This window comes from Lepisosteus oculatus, chromosome 11, assembly GCF_040954835.1.
Source record: "Lepisosteus oculatus isolate fLepOcu1 chromosome 11, fLepOcu1.hap2, whole genome shotgun sequence".
In the NCBI taxonomy this organism is placed as follows: domain Eukaryota; kingdom Metazoa; phylum Chordata; class Actinopteri; order Semionotiformes; family Lepisosteidae; genus Lepisosteus; species Lepisosteus oculatus.
The window spans coordinates 24678364-24704745 of record NC_090706.1 but is presented as its reverse complement, the minus strand read 5'-3'; the positions used below and the strand labels follow the sequence as shown (position 1 = coordinate 24704745).

The 26382-nt window shown below is 36.6% G+C and overlaps 2 protein-coding genes across 2 annotated transcripts in view; one reads left to right on the top strand and one right to left on the bottom strand.

Annotated features, from left to right (window-relative positions):
• The window catches only part of LOC102695143 (uncharacterized), a 94054-nt gene that overhangs the window by 2771 nt on the left and 64901 nt on the right, over window positions 1–26382 (top strand). The window contains exons 2-14 of the mRNA XM_006631791.3: window positions 38–141; window positions 252–406; window positions 917–1088; window positions 1190–1316; window positions 4126–4226; window positions 5542–6023; window positions 7044–7179; window positions 7442–7520; window positions 22206–22655; window positions 24295–24398; window positions 24939–25093; window positions 25458–25629; window positions 26230–26356. Coding sequence (XP_006631854.3) covers window positions 38–141; window positions 252–406; window positions 917–1088; window positions 1190–1316; window positions 4126–4226; window positions 5542–6023; window positions 7044–7179; window positions 7442–7520; window positions 22206–22655; window positions 24295–24398; window positions 24939–25093; window positions 25458–25629; window positions 26230–26356 — 2364 coding nt within the window. The remainder of the gene's footprint in view (window positions 1–37; window positions 142–251; window positions 407–916; window positions 1089–1189; window positions 1317–4125; window positions 4227–5541; window positions 6024–7043; window positions 7180–7441; window positions 7521–22205; window positions 22656–24294; window positions 24399–24938; window positions 25094–25457; window positions 25630–26229; window positions 26357–26382) is intronic.
• LOC102691604 (organic cation/carnitine transporter 2) lies at window positions 8485–19640 on the bottom strand. The gene is made up of 10 exons (XM_015349481.2): window positions 19104–19640; window positions 16607–16710; window positions 15358–15512; window positions 14751–14922; window positions 14193–14319; window positions 12071–12171; window positions 11380–11594; window positions 10809–10991; window positions 9880–10015; window positions 8485–9578 (listed from the first exon to the last, which is right to left on the bottom strand). The coding sequence occupies exons 1-10, from the start codon at window positions 19494–19496 to the stop codon at window positions 9488–9490; spliced, it is 1677 nt and encodes a 558-aa protein (XP_015204967.2). The 5' UTR covers window positions 19497–19640; the 3' UTR covers window positions 8485–9487.

Sequence of the window (26382 nt, the reverse complement as noted above, 5' to 3'; positions counted from 1 at the left end):
AAAAAAAACAACAATAATATTTAACTTTTTCTGTTAGTATGATCTTGTCTGCAACAACGAATGGAAAGAGCCTCTCACCTCTTCTATTTACTTCCTGGGAGTGTTGTGTGGGTCCTTTGTTTCTGGACAGCTCTCTGACAGGTAGTAACACTCTAAAGATCACAGTATTTTACTGTGACCTAAGAACAAGGAAAAGAAGCTAAGACTCTGTGTACCATCCCTAATTTTGATTTTGTTTCAACACTGAGCAGGTTTGGCAGAAAGCCAGTGCTGTTTGCAACAATGGCAATACAGACTGTCTTCACTTTCATCCAAGTCTTTGCTCCATCCTGGGAGGTATTCTGCATATTATTCTTCATCGTGGGACTGGGCCAGATTTCCAACTATGTGGCAGCATTTGTACTGGGTAGACTAATACTTTCCTGGCTTTGTGGTTGAAATATGTCTGTTGTTGTTAAGAGCAAATTATAATTTCCATTAATGATAGCTTTGTACTGAACCAAAAGATTGCACAAAGGAAGAATCTGAAAACAAATACACAAGCATTAACTAACAAAAAACCCACAGAGATGATTCAAATTCTTTTTCTCTTGCAGTGAGAAGATGCATAGTTTCACCTTTAATGTAGCTGTCAAGAGTGATGTACTGTAGACATGTCCTGACTGGCATTTGGCTTGGTTCTATTCATTTGGAGCTCTGCAGAACAAAACAGATATACTGTATACTGTAAGGAGTAGAAGACATCCTAAAGGGATCCCAAGTATAACAGTAAAACATTTATAAAATAATCAACTGTTAATAGTAATATCATATAATATTACAAATATAAAAATATAATTTGACAGGAAGAAATAAATGCACAATACAATCTACATTTTTAAAATATTTTTAACAAATATTTTCCAATTTTCTGCAGGTACCGAAATATTGACCAGGTCTTTGCGTGTTCTGTATTCGTCTCTGGGAGTGTGCATGTTCTTTGCACTTGGGTACATGATGCTCCCTTTGATGGCTTTCTTTATACGAGACTGGAGGATGCTCCTGATTGCCTTGTCAATGCCTGGGCTCATCTATATCCCCCTGTGGTGGTAGGTCTCCTGTTTCGTGGCTGGTTGAAAATGGAAAAGGGTTTGGTTACGGGCTTGCACCCTTGTGCTAAGAGATTCTCTAACAGCTGTCTATGATGCAGGTTGATTCCCGAGTCACCAAGGTGGCTGCTGTCTCAGGGCAGAGTGGCAGAGGCTGAGGCCATACTGAGAGAGGCAGCAAGGAGGAATGGGATCACTCCGCCTGAAGTCATATTCCATCCATCAGAGGTAAACCTTGACCCCTTTTCTTTAAATGGAAAATGAGGTTAAGTAGTTTTTCTGATAATTTTTAAGAGGAAGTACTGAACAAAGTACTGCAGAAGCGGCGGTAAGAGGTAAGAGGATCATCAGGCCAGGTTTTATGAGGAAGCAAATAAGGACATAGAAAATTGAATTCTATGGGGACTCTGTTAAAACAGGTTGTAGAGCTTGGTCTGTGGGTCTGGTCTGAACTTAGTTAGATCTCTACATTTTAAAGCCTACAGACATCTGTGGTAAGGCATTTTTTTTGCTGACTAGAAAGAGTATGTGACATTCTCTAACAGCTCGATTTCAGAATATATATTCAGTCTTATTATAAATCAGTGTAAGTCCTTTTAAAACTGATATGAACACACAGAAATGGCCAAAGCTTTAAAGTTATTTGAGAGAATAAAGGTGTGTTTTTGTTCAATTCTCCTGTAGGCCTTTCTTTAACTTCAAATGCCAAAACTATGCTGTGACTTCTTGCATTCCTACAGGGTAAAATCTACAGAGGAGTAAGGAATAAAATTTTGACACAAGTTGTATAGTGTTACTACATGTCACATTTCCTGATATTGGCAGCATCTAGTTTCAATGTCTCAATCTCAATCTTAAATCTCAATCTTGCCAGCAGCCATAACACCCTGCAACTGACTGCCTAGTCAGTTCCTGGATGGGAGACCTCCTAGGAAAAACTAAGGTTGCTGCTGCAAGAGGCGCCAGCGTGGCCAGTAGGGGGCACACACCCTTTGATCTGTATGGGTCCTAATGCCCCAGTATAGTGATGGGAAGACTATAATGTAAAAAGGCGCTGTTCCTTGGATGAGACGTAAAACTGAGGTCCTTAAAAATCCCTGGGCGTTTCTTGAAAAGATTAGGGATGTAACCCTGGCATCCTGCCAAATGTCCCATCGGCCTTTACCAATCATGGCCTCCTAATAATCCCCATCTATGAATTGTCTTTATTATGCTGTTCTCCTCCCTACTAATAGCTGATGTGTGGTGAGTGTTCTGGCACACTATGGCTGCCGTTGCATCATCCAATTTGGGGCTACGCATTGCTGGTGGTGGTAGAGGGGAGTCCCCATTACCTGTAAAAAGCACTTTGAATGGAGTGTAAGCAATTATCAGTATAATTATTATTATTATTAAATCCGTGGACTGCCACTGATCCCTGGAGCAATGCTGACCAGTCCCTGCTATAGCCTTACAGATAAAGTTGTATTCTTGCTATAGTATGGACAGTTTATCCCACTATCTTGACCACATTAGACTCAATGTGTAAATTTGCTGTTAACTGCACACTTTTCACTACCATAAACAACACATTTTAATTACACATGCAAGTGATCTTTAATATCTGTTAAATACAACTATTAAGTTTGTTTTCATAGCTGTTTTTCACCAGCAAAAGGGGTCAAGACCTCGAGAGGAGGTAGAGAGTCAGTGTGTAGTTGTCTGAAAACTTGGGTTCTTCTCTAAGATGACAGAAAAAATATAGAAAAATTCCCTAAGGGTTTTGTAGATGAGAAGAGAGCACCTTAGCTGGAGAGCCAATGGCTTGGTTCTAAGTTGATCGAACAGGACTTGTGTGAGAATGTAATATAGATTTAGAAGCTCAGGTGGTGCTGAAAAAACACTCTCAAGCGATAATCAGGCAGAGAGGAACAACTAGCCATAACTGAACCAGCCATATCACCCTGCAGCTCACACCTGACAACTTACTGAAGCTAAGCAGGTGTGAGCCTGGACGGGAGACTTCTTGGGAGAAGAGGAAGAGGTGTTAGTGAGTCCAGTAGGGGGCACTCACCCTGTGATCTGTGTGGGTCCCAGTGCCCCAGCATAGTAATGGGGACACTGTACTGTAAAATACTGTAGGTGCTGTCCTTTGGATGAGAGGTAGAACCGAGGTCCTGACTCTCTGTGTTCATTAAAAATCCCAGGGTGATTTTTGAAAAGAGTAGGGGTGTTATCCTGGTGTCCTGGCCAAATTTCCCATTGGCCTTTACCAATCATGGCCTTCTTATAATCCCCATCTGTATAATCTGACCTCATCACTCTGTTCTCCTCCCCGATGATAGCTGGTGTGGGCTATGGCTGCCATTGCATCACCCAGGTGGATGCAGCACATTGGTGGTGGTGGAGGGGTGTCCCCATTAGCTGTAAAGCACTTTGAGTAGAGAGTCCAGAAAAGCGATATATAAGTGAAAGCAATTATTATTAATAATAATAATTAGAGAGCTGCCTTGGTGGTGTTAGGGGCCCTCTAGTGGTGAGCAGGGGAAGATTCCTGCCACTGTGATGTGCATAGCACATACTGTACATCAGCACTGACCATGTACTTCAGACGCATATAGCACAACCCGTGAATTTAATCAAATTTAACCATCAAAGTCAAATATGTATGGATGCATCAAAAAGGCATTATGTTTCACAGTTTAGATATTTCCAAAACAACAGAAAAATTTATTTTGTCTCTGTGAAAGCATCAAGGATCATTTTCTAAGTGACCGGGATTTTTTTCACATTCCAGTTAACAAAAATGGTTTGATATTTTAAGAAAAGTTTGAAAAGTCATTTTCCAAGCAAACAAACAGAGGATAACCTGTGCTGAAATTAATTTCAGCTTTGGGTTACTTCATATGTTTATTTTCCTCCTTTTGGAGTTTCCTGTGACAAGCACTAGGTTCTTGTAAATGTATTAAATTACACCTCTGACATTTATTTTATTGCAAAAAAAAAGTTTTCAGGCCTTTATGAATATGTGAATTATACTAATATTCTTTTTTTATAGGGTGAAGAGACTCAATCTAAAAAAGAGGATGCCAATAGCTTCCTTGATCTTCTAAGAACCAGAAACATTCGCCACACCACACTCATATTGTTTCTTGTGTGGTGAGCAACGAGATGTTTCTCTGGCTTTTTCCTCTTTTCTGGTCAATACCACTCAACTCCTCCCTCCCCTAAAATAAATAAAATCAACCTCGATTTTCCCAGGATGATTTCTTTTCATTACTTCTAGAAAACCACAATTCCTGACTTTGAAGCTTTCAATTTACCCTTTCCATGTTGGACTGTTTCAGTGTGAGTGCAAATTTGGACAGTGGTAAGGGACTGAAGAGAGAAAGTCCAACCGTTATTGCGCTGTAAAAAAAATGAATTATAACCTTTTCCAAGAATCATAATCAGCAAGAGGGGGTGCTTCATAGTATGGAGAATCAAAACAAGAAGTACAAGCAGTGTTATCAGTTCCTTAAGTGATTACAGTCTATGAGCTTTGGTCATATTGAGTGATTACAGCTAGGCTGCCTTCACTGGCATGTTGAATCTCTTTGGACTAGAAAACAGCCTTTAAGACACATCATTTGTAACTTTTACAGATCAGCACTGTTGATTTAAGATTATTTATTTATGGATGATATTTAAATATCAAAATGCACATCATAATTTCGCTGCCATTAGTTCAATTATAATGCTAAACCTGGCTACAGGTCCTTCTGACATTTTCTGGTTGTTGGCATTTATCTTGTTAGTCAGCAATGAAATGTAATTGTTTCCAAAATCCATTTCACACTTTTATTTTCTCCTTTTTAATCCAAATCCAAGATTACAACTGAGAGAAAGCATTAAAGAATGTAGCAGATTTACTGTTAGTAGCTGCCCTTAAAAATTATTGAAAATATGTCTGCAAAAGCCTTTCCGAGCAATTTGAATTGGCAATCTGAAAGTGAATTAATGAACTGAGAAACAGCAGTCTGCTGTTTAACTTTTTGTGTGTGTGTGGGGGGGGGGGGTTCTGTGAGTGCAAAAGACCGCAAGGTTATGATTTATGGAGACAGAAATATGAAAGACAATCAGACTCCTTTGGTATACATGTGATATTAGCAGATATGATACCTGCTATTGCCAGGGACATTTACATGTCTCATTTGCTTCAAAATGGATAAAGTAAACTTGTACTCAAATAAGATATCCTTGCTATATTTATGTACAGGTAGCTGATCAGGGATAGAACTGTTTTTAATTTAATTTTAATAAAATAATATAGACCTTGTTAAAGAGATGTACTGTATAGTTTTTGGAAAAAAAGACACTGTAAATAAAATATGAAGGAGGAAAAATAAAGTTTTCCAAAAATGTTAGGGATTAAGCCCCTTTTTGTCTGTTTTAGTATGCAGTATCTTGTTGCTAAGTAAGCTTTTTCTTTTAGGTGGACTTTAAGTATGGGATACTTTGGCTTGTCTTTGAACACGTCCCACTTACATGGAAATCCATATCTCAACTGCTTTATCTCTGCTGCTATTGAAATCCCTGCTTACACAATCACCTGGATATTCCTTCGATATTTGCCCAGGAGGCTATGCACCTCAGCTAGTATGATTCTCGGTGGGGGAGTGCTTTTCTTCATTCAGCTTGTACCACAAAGTAAGAAATGCATGTTGTCAACTTGCACAACTGGCCTGGTGTTGACTGTCATTTATCTAAATATATTCTTCAATATTTTTCCAGGTTTACCCATCTTGGCTGTTACTTTGGAGATGGTAGGAAAGTTTGGCATGTCTATTGGAACAGCCCTAGTGTTTGCTTACACCGGGGAGCTCTATCCTACAGTATTAAGAAACACTGCTGTGGGATCCTGTACAATGGTCTCCAGAATAGGCAGCTCTATTGCTCCTTACTTTATCCATTTGGGTAAGATGGCAATGATACAGTACACTTCCTTTTAATGGAACATAAAGGGTTCAAACACACTTATCTCAATAATATCAAATATCTCTTCCAGCTTGTCAAGTGATTTAAAATGTAAAATTTGTACCAACACCTTGCATTTTGTGGAGCATGTTTTTACTGTTTACAAAGACGGACATGTCTGTTATTTCAGAGGAATGGAATTGAACGTTCCAGACCCCATCAAAGAATAAGACCTTGTCATATTTGGCACAGACGCACCCTGTCTAGTTATTGGGTTCTTCAAAAATATATACATTTCCATTAAAGGACAAAAGCTACTGTAATCTCTAGTGTTTGCTTGAATGGACAGTTAAAAAAAGGTCACATTCTGCATGTACATTCCATAAGTACTGTACATGTTTAAATTGATAAATAATTTACAATTGCCCTCCAGGATTGAAGGTTTTGTAATCGATCAAATAATATTAAATTTTTGTAAATGGGATCCTGCAATATACTGTATATATAGTATATAACATTTAATATTATATTATTAGGCGTATATGAATATCTGTGCAGACAGAATACAAAAAGCATATAATATCTAAGCATCTCAGACATATATCAGATCTTGACAATACAAGTTTAATGACAAATGACAGTGATCAAATGTCAGCCCTTGAGTCATATAAATAAATTATTGATGCTGTCAGTGTAAAATCTTTTGAATGAAACTTTGGCAGGCTTCATTGCCATTTCGAATGTCTCATTTACCCTTTTCGGTATTACCTTGCGCCTCACTGCTTTATGAGACACAGAGGTACATACCCCTACCGCCCCATTCATTGGGCATGCTTGTTTATTAACAGATTAGGGCTAATTACTCATCTGGTGAATTGAAAGGGAAAGTGAATTGGCATGCTAGCACTTCAGTGATCTATCTTGCAGGAAAATCAGATTCCTGACTGAACCATCACATGACTTGATTTCTTTTCAGATGAACGAAGGATTTTGATAACATGCAATCTTCTCTTTTGCTAGGCACATTTTCTAAGTACCTACCATACATTATTTTGGGAAGTCTCACTGTTCTTGCAGCTGTCCTCACCTTCTTTCTACCTGAAAGCTTCGGAAAGCCACTGCCAGAGACCATTGAGCAGATGCAGAAAAGAAAAGGGTGAGCAAATGGGAGATATGTGCTTTCAAATTACTCTTTCCCGAGCAGACTTCTCATCCCCCTTGCTTTTGTGTAAATTGTATGAATTTATGTGGGAAGCAGACTTCAGACTTGAGGTCTGCTGAATCTGTTGGCAATTAATACATGATTTTTTATTTTATTTTTTGCTCTGATTCTGGGGACCACATTGTATTGTTAATAAGATCTATAATGATCAATCCAATTGTTATGTTTTTAATGTGTATTGTACATTTCCTCACAGGTTAAAAACTAGAAATGCTTCAAATAAAAAGAAAGATTCAGCTGAAACAAGAGATCCTGAAGTCATTAAAGAGGAGCCATTTTGATAGAGTCAGTATTTTCTGGAAAGAGCTTAGTCTTCACATACTGCTACTGTACATGGACCCTTTTCTATCTATATTTACAGTATGTTCTTATTGTAATGTTTATTACAATTAGTACAATGTCATAATACCGTATGTAATAAACATTACTGTAAAATATGATAAATTATAATAGACTGTATTACAGTATAATATGCAATATTCACAATATTAGGACATGTCAGGACATTTACAGTATATAAGGTAAGGCTATCAATTTGAATATAGCATTTTTATCACAATTTTGTTTAACTTCCAAAAACAAGGGAAGCTATAGTTTTCGTGCATGGCCTAAATGACTCGCATTTAAGCAAACAAAAAATAATGATACCTGTACTTAACAGAAATTTTAAATAAAAGGAATTCTTGGTATAAAGTGTGCAGTTTGCATTCTTCTCTAACATCATGCGCTTTTAGAAACTTGATATTTCCAATACTTACACCACAGTTAATAGATTCAGGCATTCTTCCACTTTTCTTGAGGGATCTTCTGAACAATGCTTATGATTTATGAAATTATGTAATATATTTAATCATATTAAGCTTGTTTGTGTGAAGTTAAACAGTATGTTTGGAATCTGCAGAAATACAGTGCATTACATTTTGTTTAAATAGTGCAACATACGTATCAGCGCAATGGAGCTTGTATGTTCTCCTCACGTGCATGTATGTTTCCTCCAGATTCTTCAGCTTCCTCCCACAGACCACAAGCCAGACTGGTACGTTAATTGGCTCCTGGAAAAACTGGCCCTGGTGTGAGTGTGTGTCTGTATCTGTATTTCTTGTGATGGACTGGCTTCCTGCCCAGGGTGTAACCTGCCTTGTGTCTGTTAGGATAGGCTCCTACTAGGAAATAGATGGATGGATGGATGGATAGTTCACATGGTTTTACAGGCCATATACAGGGAATATAGGGAATATAGGCACTCCATAATGTCTCAATTTATTTAATAAATTAATTACATTTTTTCAACTATTTTTTTCAAAAACATAGCTACACAAAGTGGATTAAATTCCATACTATAACATGAAGCATTACATTTCTTTTACTATTAGTATGAAAACAGAGATCAGCTAAGAACACATCAACAAGATGTGCAAAATGTATGGAAAGAAGTTTATTCAGTAGGTGGATAGTTTTCTTCTGAAACACTTCTGTTCTTGTTTGACGGCACTTCGTCATTTTTCACAGCAGCATTTCTCTTGCATTTGTGTTCAGACAAATCACCCCCTATTATGAAAATGTCTTCTTTACTGCTGATTTAAATAATTCATTTAAAATTATTTAAAATTATGCAGAATATTTAAATTCGTACGCAGAATGAGGTAGGTGTTAACATTACTGTTTGGAACTGCCGACCTCAAAATGTTTCAGACACATTCAGTGGCGTACTTCCCAAATACTTAAAGCACTAAGACTTATCATAATGTAATCCTTATTCTGAGGTAGACAAAGTCACGTTTGAGGCAATTTTTCTTTTTGATTGTGACACATTTAAGATACCGTATAAGCTCTAAAACCAACATGAAGTTATATCAAATATTCCAGATCACTGATTTATGGTGATTCCAAATCACCATAAATTGGTTACTGGCAAAACTTGTACTGCTTTAGAGGTAAGGCTTCAATGAAGGGCTAAAATATTAATTTCTTTCCTTGTCAGATATTAGCTTAATTGTCATGAACTGTCTATTCAGTGCAGCACAAAGTATAATATCTTGGATTCAATAAAATATTAAACTGTTATTATGTGCCTGTCTCTCCATATTTCTGAGTAGAATACAACAAAACTTTTATACTATATGGTCAGTACAGTCAAGTGTATCAGAACATGTTTTCCCTGAATTGTGCTCATGGCACTGTGTATAATGTATAGACTTGGACTTGGTTTGTCCCAAGGATTCAAAGTTCCAAAAGGATCCCATCACAGTGTCTCAGTTTCGAAAACAGCAGAATTATTTGGTTCCACTTCAACTCTATCGTTAAGATTATAAGACGTTTTTGTCCTCTTACACCTAAAGAGGAAAAAAAAGGTAAAATAAGTTGTTCCCTGACATGATTTTAAACTTTCATTCAGAAAACAAAAAAGGTGCAAGGAGCCAATTTAAAAAAATTATAAGTCTTATGTAAAGAACATTATAATTACTGAATAACACCATGAGTGTTTTAATATTTCTAAAATACTAAATCTGAAAATAATAGATATTATGATGCCTTTCCACATGTAACTTGAAAATGATAAAGCTGACAGCATTTTAGCAAACAATATTTGAACAAATTCTCAACAGACCTTCACAGTCAAAAAAGACATCTTACCATGTTATTTTCTGCATTTGTACAATGGTGTCAGGGAGAGGCATTCCAAAACTTTCAGGTAACAGAAGGGCCAGTACCCCTGAGAAAACTGTCAGACTTCCCATCAGAATGTAAGGCAAAAACTTGTCATGAGATCCTGTGAAACAGAACCAGATCCTGAAATCAACACACCTACGGGTACACTTCATAAGAAAACTATTATTATTTTTAAGATCACTTTATTGGTCATATACAATTTGTTGTATTTGGAATTTGTCTTTTCGTATACCCCAACTTGCTCTCCATGAGACACACAGACAGGGAGAGAATCTGGGGGTCAGAGCACAGGGTCAGCCATTTATATGGCACCCACAGTGTAGTTGGGGTTAAGGGCCTTGCTCAGGGGCCCAACAGAGTAGGATTCCTCTGCTGGCCGCAGGATATGAAACGGCAACCTTCCATCCACAGGCGCAGATCCTTAGCCACAAAGCCACCGCACCGTCCCCATAATGGAAAACTGTCTGTATTTTAACATATGAAGCTTTGTGAGAAGACAAAATTCATTACAACTAAGCTTGATCATATTTATTTTGTACTTTGCTACTGAATTGATGGTTAAAATTAGCACTTACTGAATTAGAGAATTAACTATATGTTTTTCATCCTTATTTTTCAGTTCCTGGTACTGAAAATGGTCAAAATAATTGTTTGTCAAACTTAAAATGACCACCTTTTTAATTCACTGAAAAAAACACACTGATAAAGTAAGAAAGTGCTGTACAGCATGAATACAATGTTTAGTTCAGATTGGAACAACGACTGTATTAGCTTTGCTGCAAATAAATATACAGTATACAGTACAAATATCAAGATTATTCCCCAGCACAGGTTTTGTATCTTTTTTCTTGTGAAAGCTGTTAATAAGAAGGGTACACGGATTAAAGATTTACCCATGTAGGTGAAGTAGGGAGCAATGATGCTCCCTATTCTGGAAAACATGGAACAAGCTCCCACAGCCATGTTCCTCACCACTGTGGGGTACAGCTCGGCTGTGAACGCATAAACTATGGAAAATGCAGATGTCATTCCAAACTTCCCCAGCATCTCTAGAGCGATTGCTAAGGAAATTAAATCTGAGAAAATGAAAAAAAAATTAAATTACTTTAATGCCAAGGATTTTTTAAAAGTACCTAATTGATATTTTTTAGCATTCATTATTTGCTTAAATGAACAAATCAAAGCCTTTCCTTGCTCTTGGAAAGCTGGAGATTTATAGAGCCCTGCAAAAACTGCTGGACAGCAGCTCTTGACAAACAGTGTTGGGCATCAATGTCCTTTCTCAGGCTTTTATATGAAACTCTATTCAGAACAACTAATAAAATATTAATTGGTTAGTTTATGAACCAAAACTGGATGGATTTTAAAAAAAATCCACAAACAAATTTCCTATATTCCAAATATGTTTTGGGATATGTCTAGGATTACCGTAACAGTGCCAATATTTGTGGCTTAAAGTCTTACTTTGTGGTATAAGGTGAATGAAAAGAAGCACTCCTCCTCCTAAGGAAAGTGTGAAGAAAAGGCATAATCGCCTAGAACAGAACCGGAGGAGCAGCCAAGCAGCAGAATATGCTGGGACTTCAATGGCCGCAGAGAAAAAGCAGTTGAGATAGGGGTTTCCATGCAAGTTGGAAGTGTTCAGTGATAAGGCAAAGTATCCCATAGATAGTATCATCCTGAAAAGAAGAAGGCAGGGGTATTTTTAGGGTTGGAGTACACAGTTTGCAAATTTTAGTACAATGTCAGAAAAATCCCCACTTAGCTTTAACTTGATTAAAAACATTTTTCTGACGTATTGTAGTGAGCCTGACTGCAGGAACAGATGTTGAATTCTCCCCATGTGTATCAGGTGTTTCTGAAGAGATAAAGGCCTAAAGAGTACATAATGTTATGTGAAAATTATAATAAGTACAGTACCTGCATCCTGCTTCCTACATTGCTGAACTCTTCCCTAATAACAGGACTGTGTAAACAGTCTGACATATGGCTCCCTTTTCCTGCACAAACAGTTGTCCTGAATGCTTTCAGATTTTGAGGAGGCATTAACTGCTTATCTGATCTAATATCATCATGGACACACCAATTATTCAAAAGTAGAAAATTATGATGGATTGTACATAAATGCATTATACAGTATGATTCTGGTACTTACCACACAAGACACAACACAACAGTGATGCAGCAGATGTTACTGGTCCTCAGAAGATCAAAGACATTGTGAGGGCGAGCTTTTTCAGAAGTCGTTTCATTAGCCTACAGAACACATGTCGTAAAACAACTTAGACCTGTACTTTTGGTGTCCTACACATTGTTCTATGTCTTTAATAAAATGTCAAATATGTTGAGTGAACACAAAATCACAAAATTGTTTCCCCATCATTTCTAAACAACCTATTGTGTAAAAATCGTTTTGACAGCTGTTTGTATAAAACAGATATAAAAATATTTAATTAAATACAATGCATATCCAAGATAAATCTTTTCAATATTTTTTCTTTAGCGATATTGCAGGGGTTCAAATGAGGTTACTGCAAAATGTTTGTCTTTTGCCATGAATGACAAAATAATTCATGACCCCACATGGTCTTAATGTTCAACTAAGAAGCACTTCAGAGTTTTGGGAATATTCATGTGTGAGCCTCTTAGCATCTCTACTGGAGTTGAATGCCCCATTCATGCCTAACTATTTTATTATTATTACTACATTAATAAATCCATCCAGACATCCATTTACGGGTTTCATTCAACTCAGGGTTACAGTGGCCCAGAGCCTATCCTGGCAAGCATCTTGGACAGTATCTCAGTCCATCATTGTGTCGCACACAAAGATACATACACAGATGCACTCACACCCACACCAAGGCCATTTCTCCCAGAAGCCAATTAACCTGCCAGTATGTTACGACTGTGGGACTGTGGACAGAGGGAGGAAACTGGAACACCCGGAGGAAACCCATGTGAACACATGGAGAACATTATATGTCCCTCCACCCAGACAGCACCAGGTCTGGAATTGAACCCAGGGTTCCAGTGCAGAAAGACTAACCACTGCGTCACCTTTCTGCTCAACAATATAAATCTAAATATTTTGTATTCATATGGTTATATCTCCATCTACTCTATGTCAAAACAAATGCCTTTACATGGGAGACATGGGAGATCATTTATTGAAATGTTCTGACAACAAGTTGAAAAGAAGAAAAAAACATAAAAAAAAGTTTATGTAAGGAGCTGGGAGAAAACAAAATGAAACACCACACACACACACAAAATTATGCAGCCTTAACCCATCACCTTAAAAATTCAGACCAAGGCTTGAGAAATGCACTGATTTGCCAAACTAATTCTTCTAAAAAAAGTACTTCACCAACTCTCTCACATTAGACTCCAACTACTCCACTCCCTAAGTCAGGCTACAGCCTCACTTGTGTTCAGATTAGCAATGACACTATCAAACATTGCTATTTAAACCCGAAACAAGTAGTGTATAATGATGACAACGTAAGGAGAAACATTCATAACACTCTTGATCACTACTTGAACACTAATTGATACAGGGAACTGTTACAATATTGACTGTGTGTTTGTAACAGTACAGTATTTGTGCTCATGTGAATTGTATGCCAGGGTTTGTGATGTTTGATGCTAATTGTATCCTTCCCTTTTCATCCACGCTGCCTCACACGGTAGTGATGATTGTTTCAACAATGTGGGATTTAGGATTCAGACAAACTGTATGCAAACTTTACAAGTGTCTGTTTCATTTGTAATTTTCTGTGATAATCTCAGTGACTCTGTCACTCCAGATATAAAGGAGTCTTTTCGATTTCCTCTTTTCTGTTCAATTTCTTTTAAGCATTTGAAGAGAAAAAATGTAAAGATACATCACAGCTGTTGTGTGAGGAATGGTCTTGACTGCTTATACTTGCATTGAACATAATTACATGTAACAGCACTGATATGCAAAGTCTAAGAAATGAATCTCTAACAAACCAGCTTTGGTACTGTTCACTTAACTGGCCCAGAATACACCTGCCACAGAAGAAATTACAACTCTTAGAATCAAATATTTTATAGGACATGCTAGGTACTGTACTCTAATCACACGACAATTTCTTGTATACTACTCAGTGGTCAACAAGTGAAACACTATTTTCTGCAGATTTTTTTTTTGTCTCTTAATGGAATAAAAGGTGTGCTTCCTGAAATGGAAATTGGCCAAATTTTTTAAGCAATATTTTGTTCAGTGGAACAGAGATGAGGAAGGTCCCTACCTGAATAGGATGGAATATGGCATCTGGTGCAGTGATCCTGTTCATTCTGGCAGCCTTTCTCAGTATGGCTTCAGCTTCCTCCACTCTGCCCTGAGACAGCAGCCACCGTGGAGACTCAGGAATGAACCTGCATCACAGAAAGCTGTTAGAAATGATTAACCCCATCTACTTAACGGTAAGGATAGAATATTACATAATGAGCACAAAAATTTGAAACCACAAAAGCTAGATAAACTATACAGTGATGGGTTGCTGCCATATCAACAGTTATATGTTAGCATTGGATTTTTTCAGCAATTTGAAGGAAAACAAATTAAAAATAATACATTATAAAAATGAAAAGAATCGTTAAGTGTAAAACAATGAAACATCTGTGACTGATGTGTGCAAATCATTGTGGAGATGAAGCATGCAAAGTAAAGGTTTGAATGACCTTACATTTTAAGGAAATAGATTCCTGGTTAATAGAGCAATTAACATCTGTAATCAAATAAATACTGTTTGGATTTGCTAAAACAGGATTAGAAAGTAAATGAAACCCATATATTATAGACCTACCACCACAGAGGAATGTAGAGTAGCCCAGGCAAAGTTAAGGCCAACAGCAGCATCCTCCAGCCTCTTATAAAAAATGCCAACAAAGGCAATGCCATGTATCCAAATGCAAAGAAAACGCACACTCCCAGAGTGGAATAAATAATACGAATGGATTTGCTTAATATCTCTGTTCCTGTTGACAGACAATACATTTTCTTTAACACTTAAAACATATTTGAACCAATTTGAATATAGTATGTCTAAATATGTTTGATCACATGATAATGACTGTGAAATTAGTATATTTTAATTCAGCACCAACCTACTTTGCTTATAGACAATTAAAAGTATAATTAAGATATTAATGATTTAAAGACCATTCTCTCACTAATTGTAGTTTTCAGATTTAAACTATAGTCCAGTACAAGTACGAGAATAGGTCTACAGTACCAAACACAGCTGTTTCTCAGATGCGACAGTTGGAAATACAAATTGCAATACTGCTCTGTTCCTTTAACACAAGATTGGTAGAGAAATTCAGAACTGTTGCGGTCAAAACAGAAGCAGGTGGAATGATTGCAGTAATTGAGCTGCGGGTTTCAAAATGGGAGGGAGATCAGCTGCATACCCAGTACAAATGCTGCCACATAGTTGGAGATGTGTCCCATCCCCACAATGAAAAACAACAAGCAGAACACAACCCATGATGGAGAGAAGACCAGGATAAGGCTGGAAAGAGTCTGAACTCCCATTGTAGCAAACAGAATTAGTTTCCTTCCAAACCTACAAAATAAGAAATAATAACTTAATACTCACAGTTAAAAAGATGATTCAGGGCCAAGGATAAATGCAATTTCATTTGTGAAGTGAAACAAAATGCACAAGGTAAGCAGTCATTGAAGTAGAAAACAATCATTCAAATCAATTGTACGCTTGTTCTGAAACATTAAATTGCACTATACAGTTCATGTGAAAGCACAAACAGTGCCAATAGTCATATCACCCTGCAACTCACAGCTGGCAGCTGATTGAAGCTAAGCATGTAGGAGCCTGGTCAGTACCTGGATGGGAAACCTCCCAAAAAAAAAAACAAGTTTTCTGCTGGAAGAGGTGTTAGTGGGGCCAGTAGGGGATGCTCACCCTGTGGTCCGTGTGGGTCCTAATGCTCCAGTATAGTGACAGGGACACTATATTGTAAAAGGGCAATATGCTTCAGATGAGATGTAAAACCAAGGTCCTGACTGTCTGTGGTCATTAAAAATCCCACATTGTGTTTTAAAAAGAGTAGGGGTACTACCCTGGTGTTCTGGCCAAATTTCCCACTGGCCTTTTACAAATCATGGCCTCCTAATAATCCCCATTTATGAATTGGCCTCATCACTCCATTGCTCTCCCCACTGACAGCTGGTGTGTGGTGAGCATACTGTGTACACTATGGCTGCTGTTGCATCATCCAGGTGGGGCTGCACATTGGTGTTGATGGAGGGGAGTCCCATTACCTGTTAAGCGCTTTGAGTGGAGTGTCCAGAAAAGTGGTATATACAGTAAGTCTAAGCAAATATTATTATTGAAGTACAAATGTAAAATGTACTGCTATGACATTAAACATATATTGCATTTTCAGATAAAACTTATAAATATAAAACAACATTACAAATTACATAATTGGTTACAAAGACAACCATTTTTGGATTTATAAGGACTATACTGTACCATCTGCTAAAGAAAAGAAGCTGAACCATGTGCAGGGCTGGGTGAGATCAGAATTGCTGGCTGCCTTGGAGCTGCAGGAGAGTACTGAATTTCAAACAACCGACAAATTAGAGATACCAAATAAACGTGACAGTTTACTGAACAGAACAGTGTTCAAGTATTACCTGTCAGACAGCTGCCCAGACACAAATGTTCCAGTTAGTACGCCAAAGAATAAGATGGAGGATGTCAGAGGGCCTTTCCATTCATTTTCACAGACAAGGTCCCACTGCAAAGCCAATATTTAGTTACTGTATTATAAGATATTTTACTTACTGGTATCTGAAAAAAACTGGTAATGGTAATATCCATAACATTTCTCTTACATTTCCTGCATTTTCACAGTTCTAATAATACCTTTATAAATTTTAAAAGACTATTTTTATCAATTTTAAGAGACTAATTTGTTGCCTAAAGAAAAACATACATGATTTCTAGAATTTTTTAACCATTTCAAATATAAAAAAAAAACATGAAAAACAACGAAGTAAGCAAGATTTTTTTTTGCACAGAGTTATTCGAAGAACGTACTCAACCATGCTGTCAAAGTTGATACCCTGGCTTCTTTCAAGAAACAGCCAAATGAGGTCCTGGAATATTGTAGCTACTAGCAACCAAATGAACTTCAAGGACCTATAATCTTTCTTATGCTCTTATAAAAAGTGCCTTTTCTATAAGTAGCTTAAGTTAAGAAATTAAAGAATATTAACAAAATTAAACACTAACTTGTTCTGTGTACCATTTTACATGGGTGGCATTATTTTCTGTATCACTGTAAGTTTCATGGAAATGGTTGACAGAAATAAATTACTGATCCAGAATGGGGAATGTTAAAGGGCCATAGAGTAAGTTGAAACCTTGCAAAAATATACACACAAAAAAAAACTAAAAAAGGCAACAGCATGTAGTTTTGTGAGCACAGTGCACAAATGATACAGAGGCTGCACAATGCAACCTGATGCAATGCAACTCTTAGTAGCACTTTCTTAATCAGAGACACGTGTTAACCATGCATTATCTATGTATAAACGATACAGTCACACTTAACAGAATTAGGAAAAATTAAATTTAAAGACTGGGTAGTCCACCTTTTGTCAGAAATACCTTCATCAGCACAGCATGTATTAGTCATTTAAACATGTGTTTCCTACTCTGATTTATTACTACAATTTATCTTATGCAGTGCAGTAATGATTTAATTACTGACATAAGAAATCTTTTTGTTTTTTTCTTAGATGGAAAAAGTCATGGTTGCCTAACATTAACCTTAGATACAACAGCTGCAGTGCCTTGCAAAAGTAACAAATCCTACATTTAAATTTAGTTATCTGTGAAAAGAATATTTTCAAACATGAAACAATGTCACATTAAAATGTTAATTTGGAGTTTCAGTGCTTTGAAATAAAAATACCACAGAGAACAGGGCCAAGGATACATTTGTAGGATTTGTAATTCAGTATAAGGAGAGAATTGGTCAAGGGTCTGAATACTTTTGCAAAGCACTTTACTGTATACTGTATACAGTTTCCTCCGACAAGACACCTTGTTTATAGATGCTGTATAATATCTATTTCCAGAGACATATTCCATATTGTAGAGAAAGGCTGTACACTCATTTACACACAGGCGAAAACAGCATGTGGATGTTTCAGTGACACATGCTGATAAAAGAGTTTCACAATAAATGGAGGAGAGGCTGAGCAGAGTTTATGAAATGTGGACACGTTTGTGCTCCATGGTGCTGTAAAGACGTTACTGGCTAACAGAGGGAAAGAGTTAAGTTTCAGTCAATATAGATGTATTTTCTTCTTCCTTTTTCGTTTCTCTCTTTTACTGACTACATTTAGCAATTCGTCAATGACAGGATGGAAACGTCATTTTACCCTTTGCTACATTTAATCTTTTTTGTTCTTATCTTCTCATTACAATATCGATACCCAATGTTTTTCCTATTTTCCAAACAAAGAATAATTAATCAATTTTTACTGTTGCGATTTTATATGAAGTCTTTTTAGTTTTTTTTAAACATCACAGCATTGCATATTTAATAAAATGTTTAATATTTTATACATTATTTTACAAGAAATAAATCACTCGTTTAAGATTTATGATTGACTTATTTTGGACATAAAAGGATAAAGTAATATTTATTCCAGAGCTAATTTATTCCGTGTGTGAATGAACACCACTCTTGTGCTACATTATATTGTAGCAAAAACCGCCACTAAACGAGATTAATTATTGTAAATCTCCTGCTGGTCTGCTTAAGAAGTAAACGTAAGTATATTAAGAAGGTGACCTTGGCCGATCACATTAGTATAACAAATTGTGTTTCTCTAATCAAATACTTATTTATAATGATGAAATATCATGGATAATGAGTAACAAACGTTTTAATGTATTCTTTCACAATACGTGAGCACCAGTGATGCTCGTTGCATGTAATAATAACCAAAAAGGAAAAGTGCGCAATACGGAGCCAAATGCGTGTTGCATTTCTCCCATCATGCTTAGCTAAACACCTCCTAGTTTACTATTTTAGCATAAACATCCACAGTTGTATTAGTGTAACATTTAAATCAAAAGGGAAATCCAAAAGGCTATGAACTTAACTTCACCGACCTCGGTTACAATGGTGGATGTGTATGTATCTCGGTTATACTCCCAGCCATCCTTACAGCTCTCTTGTTGTATTTCCGTAACATGGACATCAACACCCGGTATCAACTTCTGGTCGGAAAAATTTTTTATGACGTCCAGTTTATACCTCCGGCATTTACTGTACTGTGTTTCTCCGTTGATATTTTCCACGGGAATACTGACGTTTCTCCATTCAGCGCTAATGTTGGCACTTTGGGGTATCAGGCACGTATGAGCCGGGGTGTCCCCCACAAACACAATGGAGAGACCCGTAAAACCGTTGGGAATTATGCTGAGGCTCAAGAGAAAAAAAATTACACGTTGAAAAGGTCCCCATTCTCCTAGGAATGCTGTTATTTCATCATAGTCTCTCATATTGCCATCGGCAAAAACTCACTAAATAATTCTTAAGAAAGGACGAACCAAACTGCACCACACATTTTACTTTTTAGTCTTTCCGTGCATCGTGCGATCGGAGTAGTGAACTGAACTGACACATCATAGCTTCCGAGTTATACAGTACATTCGCCTATAGGCAGTGCTGCAGATTTCGTATTTCATAGATACGACTTATCATTAACGTTTTAATGAGTGTTGTGTTATTTGACCTATCCGGTTCTATCGATCGGGATTTATTGATTGGGTTACAAAGTTGCTAGTTCGGGGGACTCCTGATTCAGTGCCAGTGTTGGAGTTCATTGAGAATTATATTTACTGTGACGCAAGTTGGAAATAGCTTATACAGTGTTTATTTCATAAACGGTTTTAACGTTTGTTTCTGTGTGAGGTTTTGGAAAATAATGTTCGCGATGAATACACGTGTTAGCAAATGTCCTGTGTTATTGTTGTTTTATTTAAAATATTTTTGAGTTATATATGCAAAAAAGCTTAGGAAACCTGTGAGGAATTGGAATATAAATTATTATTTTTATTTGATATCCTTTTCCAGAAAATGTTAAATAGTCCCAACTATTTTAGCTCTTGACTTTATTTGCTGCTTGCATACATTACTTACAGGTTAAACTGCTGACAGCATCCGGCTACTCAGTAAAAATGTGACGTTTGAGATAAAATAAACATTATCTGTCTTTATAATAATTATGAAGAGGTTGCTTTTTTTTAGCTTGCTAAAATGGTGGATTGTATATCAGGATTTTCTGATGTTGATTGGGATCGTTTTAATGTGAGTCCTTTCGAAATGTAAAATGTATTCTTAAGGATATTTAAGGACTTTAATACCACAGTACTTCCTCTTGGTGGAAAATTAACATAATTGGCAAATGAGTTAAAATTCAGTCATACCCAGTTTTCAGATTTACTGCAATACGATTTAACAGAATGAGCTGTGAGAATTTTAAAGGATTGTAAAAGCAGTACATTTTATGTTATTTGTTGTTCTATGCATCTGTTATAGATTTCATCTGGTGTGTAAATGTTTAACCTGTGGCATGCATTTACACGAACAAGGCTGCAGAGTACGACATGCCTCAGTGATTAGGCAGATCTTTCAAAGGATGAGCCACTCCAGTAGTTTGTTAGCGATGATACTAGCCTATAGCTTCCACTACCACTTGCTGGTTGTACATATTTTGACAGAACACTGACAATGGCTTCACCAGGCAATTTGGCCATTCTTCATCACCTTTTAAAAAAAAAGGTTAATAAAATATTTTTAAGATACTGGTTGCAGGAAGTCCAGAGGATTCCTGACAGCTAATCATTGCCTCCTTCAGCTCATGCATGTCATTCTGCTTGTCATGTGGTCCATTCAAGTTTGCAATAGTTCCAGGTTCTACCTCTGAATTCACAGCATCAGCAGTGGCCCACAGAATTCACGAGAGAGATCATGTGAATGGAGCGACACCTGGTGGCTGATAGAACTTTTACAAATGGAGGTCTTTTCAAGATCAGTTAAATATCCCTGTCAATGTAAAGAGGTAAAAAAATGCAAGAGTTACTTTTTTACTCACAGCCTAGACAACCCTGGCCATCTAATCCTTAATGTGCCCCAGCAATCTATGAATTGTTCTTTGCCACTTAGAGAATCCTGGTCACTGGTGACCTGTAAAAATATTCAGTTTATCTTCTATCAATGCTTAACACTTAACAAATGTAAACAATTATCTTCTAAAGTTAGTAGTTTACAAGTTGAGTCAATAATTTACAAGCTACTTCATGAAGGACATAATACATTTATACATACAGTACATAAAGCTATATGTCTAGAAGTAATCCAGGTCTTGAACACAGAACATTATGGTTTTCTGGTGTATTTTTAAAATATATTTAAATCAACATACTGTATTAAGTGGTCTTCTAAAATACTACATTTGGTCATGTGTAGGTAATAAATTTAGTGGCAACAGTAAAGAAAGAAAAAGTGCACACTGACCTGTTTCTAATTATGAAACACGTCTTGTTACTCAGACTATCAAATCCTTTGACACAATTGTGCAAATAAAAAAAAATTGTAATATGTTTTGAAGTTAAAAGTCCCAAAAATTGATTCTTTGAGCTGTTTGGTTTAATAAAAAGATAAATTCAGTTTACTAAGGTAAAAAATTGGTAGACACAAAGTGTTGACTGTTTCTGTGATCTCTTACCCATGATGACATGGAGAAGAGACTCTGCTTTTCACAGGCTGCAAATTTGCCAGTCTTCAAGCTTTTTTTCACATTGTGCCAAATCCTGGTGTTATGCGGGTGGTTTCAGAAGTACCCGGAAAAATGGTTATAAGTTGAGGGAAAACCTGCAAAGACCTGCAACATTTGCTCAGTGCAGATGGGCCTGTAGTCCTTTTTTAGGAGCTATTAAAACAAATTAATCATCATCCTCCCTCTCACACCAGATAAGCGATTACAAAATATGGCCTATAACATTTTTTACCATGTCTAGAGCAATAAAAAGGTTATTTGATTTGCAATCACATTTCTGCATTAAAAAAAAAACAACTTGGGAGAGTGTAAAAAATTAACTTTAGAGCTTCAAATATGGCGCTTAGTGCAAAGAGTAAGACTTTGCTTCTAAAGAATCTGACAGATGCAACAATGACAGAAAGTAGAACTTGTTTAATTAGACTGCTAGTTAGTCTCAGCCTTTTCATTTACTAAGGACGAAGTGAGAATGCCTGGAATACAAAGGATGAGAGATTATGATGAAATTACATCTTTCCTCGGAGTATGGGGGCCTTTCCAACAGATGGTTTTCTTTTCTCTGGCTGCCAGCATTCTTCCTAATGGATTTACTGGTCTTTACATTGTCTTTGTGGGTGACAGCCCACCCCATGAATGTTTGATACCTGAAGAGGCCAATATAAGTGAAGTGTGGAAAAATGTGGCCATCCCTATAGTGAATGTGGATGGAAAACAGCAACACAGTAAGTGTACAAGATACAGACTGGAGGAGATCAAAAATTTTTCTGATTTAAACTATACACCAGGCTTTGAAGTAAATGTAAGTGACATAGAACAGGAGAGCTGTAAGGACGGTTGGAAATACAGCAATGAGACATACGAGTCCACTATTATAACAGAGGTAAGTGTCAATTCTGATAATGCATTCTCTGTTGCTGTTTTCAGACAAGAATGGCAGTTTTCAGTCAGCAGTGTCTGCATCTTTAAGTGTGTATATTTGCAGTTTTATTTGCCAAAATGTTTTTAAAAAGCCCTTTTAATGCTCAGAAAATACTGACTTTAATGTTTAACAATGGCCATTAGTGTTACCTAATAAGTACAGTGCATTCCTGGTACTAGACTATTCAGCATAAAAAAGAATCAAAACTTTTGATAAGGATACATTTACCATCAGCAATGTGAACAAACAGTACAAACTAAGCAACAGAGATGTTGTATGTACTGTATAAAGTATAACCTTTAGACTGTTGTTAAGAATGAAGACCTATGGTCTGTTAATTATTCTTTTTGTAATGCTTGAAAGAATGTCTTATATTATGTCTATATTAATCATTATCAGAATCATTGACTGGATTGTGTTTTTTATTTTTTGTTTTTTATTTTGTCCTGTATCATAAAACATTTTTTGCAGAGCTCCTTGCAATAGGTAGATTGTCCATATTTCTTCATTTACAGCATTAGTCTTTCTTCTAGATTTTTTGGTAGAACTGTCTATGAGTTCATTTATTGATGAAGCAGCAGTAAATGAATTAATTTGCTGTAAATTACATTTACATTATTAATTACAAATGCAATGGCATAATGGTTAGTGTTAAAATAGAACCTTTTAAGGACATATTAACTTGGATATTAATTTTAAACAACCATTCCCAATAAATAAAATCACCCAAGAAGAAAATGAATTTAGGAATGTTTATTGAGGAGTGGGGTTCTGTGTAAGATACTGTATTTTGGCTGAACCCACCAGACTGTAGGATGAGGAACTAAGGGTGATCTGCAAATGTGGAGATGGGGTGGAGGAGAGATGCAGAAAGAGAAATGTGAGGAAGAGAGGAACTACAGTATTATGGTATTTATCGTTTTTCAGGAAGTGGATACAAGGAGAATTATGAGTTAGCGTAGCAGAGGTGAAGGAGACCTTCACTGTTCTCATCCGTCCCAAACTTTTGTTACAAACTCCACAAGCAGGTGCACTATGTAACACTATTATTGTTCGGAAGATCACTGGGCTTTCACCTTTATAACACAGTTCTATTTTTATGGCATTTTTCTCTATGTACTTGCAATTTATAACTGTAAGGTAAGCTATAAATTAAGATTGTGATAAAGACAAAAATATAATAAAAATAAGTATTTTACTGAAAAAACTATAAATGTCCTTTGAAGTCTTTTATTGTTGAAAGAGTTTTAAATGCATTAACCTTTGGCTCGTCTTCATTTCAGGCAATGAATAACTGATGACTCAGCCAATCATTGACAACAGTTAGAAAGTGATGGGTTAGAGCAAACACTTGTATACACTCAAAATTGTTTTATGGCAGTAGCTGTAGTTGAGAAAATGTAAACTTTGTTTTAGCAAGTTGTTTGTCTTAATAGGACAAGACATTAACTAAACATGATAAAATTCACAGAGTAATAAACATGCTGTTGTGCTATTTAATAAATTGGTTTTGGTAACGCACTGCTATTTTACTTTGTTCTGTCGAATACAAATGCAAATAGAAAAAAGATCTGTGCGGTAATACATTTATATGTTACAGTGGGACATTGTTTGTGAAAATGAGTGGAAGGTACCTTTGACATCATCAGTATTATTCCTGGGTGTGTTGGTTGGAACCTTTGTCTCTGGACAACTGTCTGACAGGTACTGTATACAGTATTTATGAGCACAGATCCTACTGAACTGTTTTGCATGTACAGTATAAAGACCCATAGTGTACATCGATAGTATAGCATAGTCTAAGTCTGCTTCGAAACAGAATCTTAATTTTCAAACTAACTGCAGTCTTTGAAGGTTCATCCTCATACAGTATCCTGTATGAGCTATCTCCTCAGTCTCTCTGAAGTGTATTTCAATTCATCTTCCAGTGACCAAGATAAAAATAACTTAAAGTTATTTTACCTCAGCTGCACTATGAAATAAAGTTTTGGTATTTTTCCATTGCACCTGGACATTGCCATTACAGGTGCAAACATTGGTCACATTGTATAAATGTAACACTCTTTGGTGTTTGTGAACTGTACTGTAGCTATGAAATTACTCTTATTTACAGCCTTTTCATGTGTTTACTGTATATGTAACACTGTAACACATTGTAACACTGCCACAGGAACATGCAAGCCACCCAACTTGAATTATTAGTTCCTACTTTTTTCTGTTTTCCTATTTTATTTTTATTTGCAGGTTTGGGAGGAAGCCGGTTCTTTTTGGAATGATGGCGATTCAGACGTTTTTCACCTTTATCCAGATTTTCTCACCCAGCTGGGAGGTGTTCTGCGTGATGTATTTCTTTGTAGGCTTTGGTGGTTTCTCCAACTATGTGGTTGCATTTGTACTAGGTAAACCTACACAAGACCACATGAAATATAGATTTTGGGAATATTTCTATATTTTACAGTTATATACAGTATTATACATTCTGCGACAAAGAGATTAGATTATTTCATAGTAAATCTTTATATCGATGCAACTTCAGTCAGTGAATCTTTACTTGGCTTTGGTAGGCAATATACAGTATTTTAACAATGCAATAAATTGAAGTCTAATGTCTAATGTAATTTTCAAATAACCACAACATACTGTACAGGCCAATGGCCAAAATTATTGAAAGAATGGGCATTTTTTTACTCATTTTATTGACTCTTGCTATGAAAATTGAAAATTGGCCTGCCCTGTCCATGATTTTCTTTTGTACTCTGACAGGATCAGAAATTTTGAGCAAGTCCATTCGTGTTGTATTTTGCTCCCTGGGGGTCTTTTTTGGCTCAGCCGTTGGGTACATGCTGATGCCTGTGGCAGCATACTTTCTGCGGGGCTGGAGGGCTCTGCTGGTGACCATGGCTGCCTCTGGAATCCTCTATGTCCCACTGTGGTGGTGAGTGTGAAGAGACAATAGAGGCAGAAAATAGAGGGGAGTCACTTTACTGGACATTTACCTTTTTGAGGGATTGAAGTTTAGCCCACTTAGAGAGTCTAAGATAAATCTCTCCTTTAAATAAATGATACACTTTTCTAATCCTGCCCCCACTCTACTTAAGATGAAACAATTGTGGGTAAAGGATGGATGGGTGAATTGTTTTCAGTACTCATGTCATAATAATTCATAAATTCCCTGATGGTCTACTGGTGCTACGACACAGTCTTCAGCTTTCAAATCAATATTGAAATAAACTAAATAGGTTTTTTTTTAAAATAAAGTTGTATTTTTAATATCTAATTCTAAAAAAATCTACACATAAAAAATCTAAATTTGAATAAATTCCTGAATAAAGTTGGAAAAATGGCAACAACCTTTACTCATCCAATCCTTCCTCACTTTCTGCTTCCGGTGTTTATTTACCATCTTTAGGGAGCCTTCCTTCTAGGCCTTTAGTGTGATACCATAATGCAGGATAACAAGTAGTGTGAAGTTATATATCATATAGTCTCATCCTTGCTATCCTAGTCTGTGTTCTAACATGAGTGTGTGACACAGGTTCATTCCTGAGTCTCCACGGTGGTTGTTGTCTCAGGGCAGAGTGGAGGAGGCGGAGGCCATACTGAGAGAAGCAGCCAAAAAGAACAGAATCACCCCCCCTGACATCATATTCAGCCCCACAGAGGTAATTGTAGCTGTGTGTGTCTTGCA